The following is a 2741-nucleotide window of genomic DNA, read 5'->3' as shown; positions in this document are numbered from 1 at the left end:
GGAAGAGAGAGAGAGAGAGAGAGAGAGAGAGAGAGAGAGAGAGAGAGAGAGAGAGAGAGAGAGGAGAATATGAATCCGAAGCAGGCTCCAGGCTCCAAGCTGTCAGCACAGAGCCTGATGTGGGACTTGAACTCATGAACCATGAGGTCCTCAGCCGGAGTCAGACCACCTGGGCGCCTCTGGAGAAGGCAAGTCTTAAACCAAAGTTTGGATTTTACTAATACTGTGTAACACTAATATCATCATTAACTGCTAAGTAAGGAAGACAAAAGCAGCATGTGAAATGACATCAATGCAATGGTGCCCGTGGTTCAAATTCCTAAAACTTCTCTAAGAGCTTAACAACGGGGCGCCTGGGTGGCTCAGTCGGTTAAGCCTCTGACTTCGACTCAGGTCAGATCTCACGTTCGTGGGTTCGAGCCCCGCGTCGGGCTCTGTGCTGACAGCTAGCTCAGAGCCTGGAGCCTGCTTCCGGTTCTGTGTCTCCTTCTCTCTCTGCCCCTCTCCCTGTCTTGCTCTGTCTCTCTCTGTATCAAAAATAAAAATAAAAACATTAAAAAAATCTTTAAGAGCTTAATGAGCTAGTTATTGATCTCAACCACTCTAAAATAATTATGCTGGTAATTCCTAAATCTCTTAGAGTTGGTGTCACACTGTGTGCTTAGTCACGTAGTGTCCTGTGATGTTCTCTGCGTGTCACCTTTCCTCCCAACTACCTCACACGGTCTTGGAGGGGCAAGGCCCAGAAATACTGGAAACACATGTCTGAAATGAAGGAGAACCAAGTTTGAGTCTTAGGTGTCTGCCTGCCTTTAGCTACTTTAAAGATGCCATGACAGAACTAAGAAATTAGAAAGGTTTTCTCCAGATTAGGATCTCCCACATTTCTGGAAAAGAAAAGCCGATACCCATATAAACCCCTGGAGACTGTTTCAGATGTGAATAACCTACAGCATGTAACATATTGAGGGCCTTCAAGTTTCCTAATGGTACATTCTAATATTTCCAGCATTAACACTAATTCGCGTTCATGTTAGATTAATATTACTAGCATTCTAGTATTTCTAAGTGGATAAACAATAAGCAGAATCAAGTGTTGTTCTGCCGTCTGCCAGAGAAGTGAGCTTCAAACTACCGTATTGTTCTAAAGCGAATTCACACTCTGAAGGCTGCTCCCATGAACACCCAGGACCCTTCTCCGACCCCACGCCTCCAGAACACTTGTGAAAGAAGGACTTGCCTCTGTAAACTGGACTCAGGCAAGCACCCTGCGAAGCACCTCCTGAACCAGAGATCGTACGGAAGTTTGGACAGCGCCGCACACGTCTTCAGATGACTCAGCAGTCGGCTGTCTTCCAGATTCAGGTATTGTTCAAAAGCCTTTGGCTAACGATTAAAGAGGAAGAGAGATTACTCGTTTCCCGTGACCTAACATTACCCAATCTTACAGCCTGTGGTGAATCAAACGTTCATGCTGACTGCCAGAAAGTGCTAGAAAACACAACTGCAGACTCATCCAAGTCATTCGTGACGCAAGTTTCTCAGGCCAGCGCCATTAGGGCAACCAGCAGTCAGGGGTTGAGTGAGGGGGTTTCCGGGCCAATGGAACAGTGGTTCCCCTAATGCCAACGGCACTAATACGGTTCAACTGAAGGCCAAAGTCCAGAGCAAAATGCAAACATTCTGGGGAACTAAGCAAGGCCCCCAACACTCCGGCTGCTCTGGAGTAGATGACACACTCAGGAAAAGGGGGAAGGGGAAAGGGTAAGACTAGAGAAACAGAGTGGGGCCAAAGCAGGGAAAGGGAATCCGGGAGAATGGGACCAAAAGAGCCGGACGTGGGAAAGGCCCACCGGTCCTTGACCACAGTGATGCTGACCTCTGCTGAGCACAGCTGTGCACCACGCCGAGGACGCCCCTACAACAGAGATGTCCAGAGGAGGCGCTCTGCATCCCCCGTGCAGGACTCTTGGGAGGCAGGGGAGGAATGTGAAGGGACCAGGGCACCTGGATTCCGTCTAGTGGCTGCTCCCAGAGAAGGTTAAGCGGCAGCCAGTTCCAGGAGCCGGAAGAGCTACTGAAGCTGGCTCCCACTGGCCAGGTCCACCTCGCCCAAGCTGTGGTACTCAGGGTCCACAGGCCAAGAATGGGGCCTGGGGGCTGACTCTGAAGTCTGTGCTCCCTACCCAGAAAACACAACTGCACCCCCTATCACTGAAGCAAATGCAAATGTTTATTCTACTAAATATCTGCATCTCGACCAAAGAAGTAGTTCATATCCCTTACCATGTTCACTGCAGCAAGCACTGTGCTACATACGGGGAACAGAGTATAAGAAAACATGAAGTCCCTGCCTCCAGGGAGTTTACAGTCTGCTTCTGACCAACATGTAATGAAGCCTTCGTAGGGTAAGCACGGGATGCTTTAGAAGCCATCCAGTCTCCCAGAGGTGTGACATTTGCGTTGGCTTGAAAAGAATGACTGAAGCTAGCCAGGCGAAGAGGGACCCACATATTAATCCTGGGCCCAGTTTTCTCCTCTTTCAGGGGCCTCTGTCTCTCTTTAACCAACTTTCCTACACTACTTAATAATTCCTTCTCAAGAATACCACACACCACTCCCCCAAACCAGGAGCTTTTCTCCAAAGGACAAAGCAAAGAGTTCTTGTCCTCACCTTTCACCTCTAAACCCCTATTCTAGAATTTTCGTTAGTTCTGCCAATGGAATGTTTTGTCACACAC

General features: G+C 48.6%; 1 protein-coding gene across 5 annotated transcripts in view; it reads right to left on the bottom strand.

The window, feature by feature from the left end:
* The window catches only part of LOC115295622 (TBC1 domain family member 7), a 22124-nt gene that overhangs the window by 2339 nt on the left and 17044 nt on the right, over positions 1 to 2741 (bottom strand). For all 5 annotated transcript variants that reach the window (XM_029943699.1, XM_029943695.1, XM_029943696.1 and 2 more), the window contains exon 6: positions 1241 to 1386. In XM_029943699.1, coding sequence (XP_029799559.1) covers positions 1241 to 1386 — 146 coding nt within the window. The remainder of the gene's footprint in view (positions 1 to 1240; positions 1387 to 2741) is intronic.

Source organism: Suricata suricatta, chromosome 7 (genome assembly GCF_006229205.1).
Source record: "Suricata suricatta isolate VVHF042 chromosome 7, meerkat_22Aug2017_6uvM2_HiC, whole genome shotgun sequence".
NCBI lineage: Eukaryota > Metazoa > Chordata > Mammalia > Carnivora > Herpestidae > Suricata > Suricata suricatta.
The sequence above is the reverse complement of the archived record's forward strand: the minus strand, read 5'-3'. Positions and strand labels throughout refer to the sequence as shown.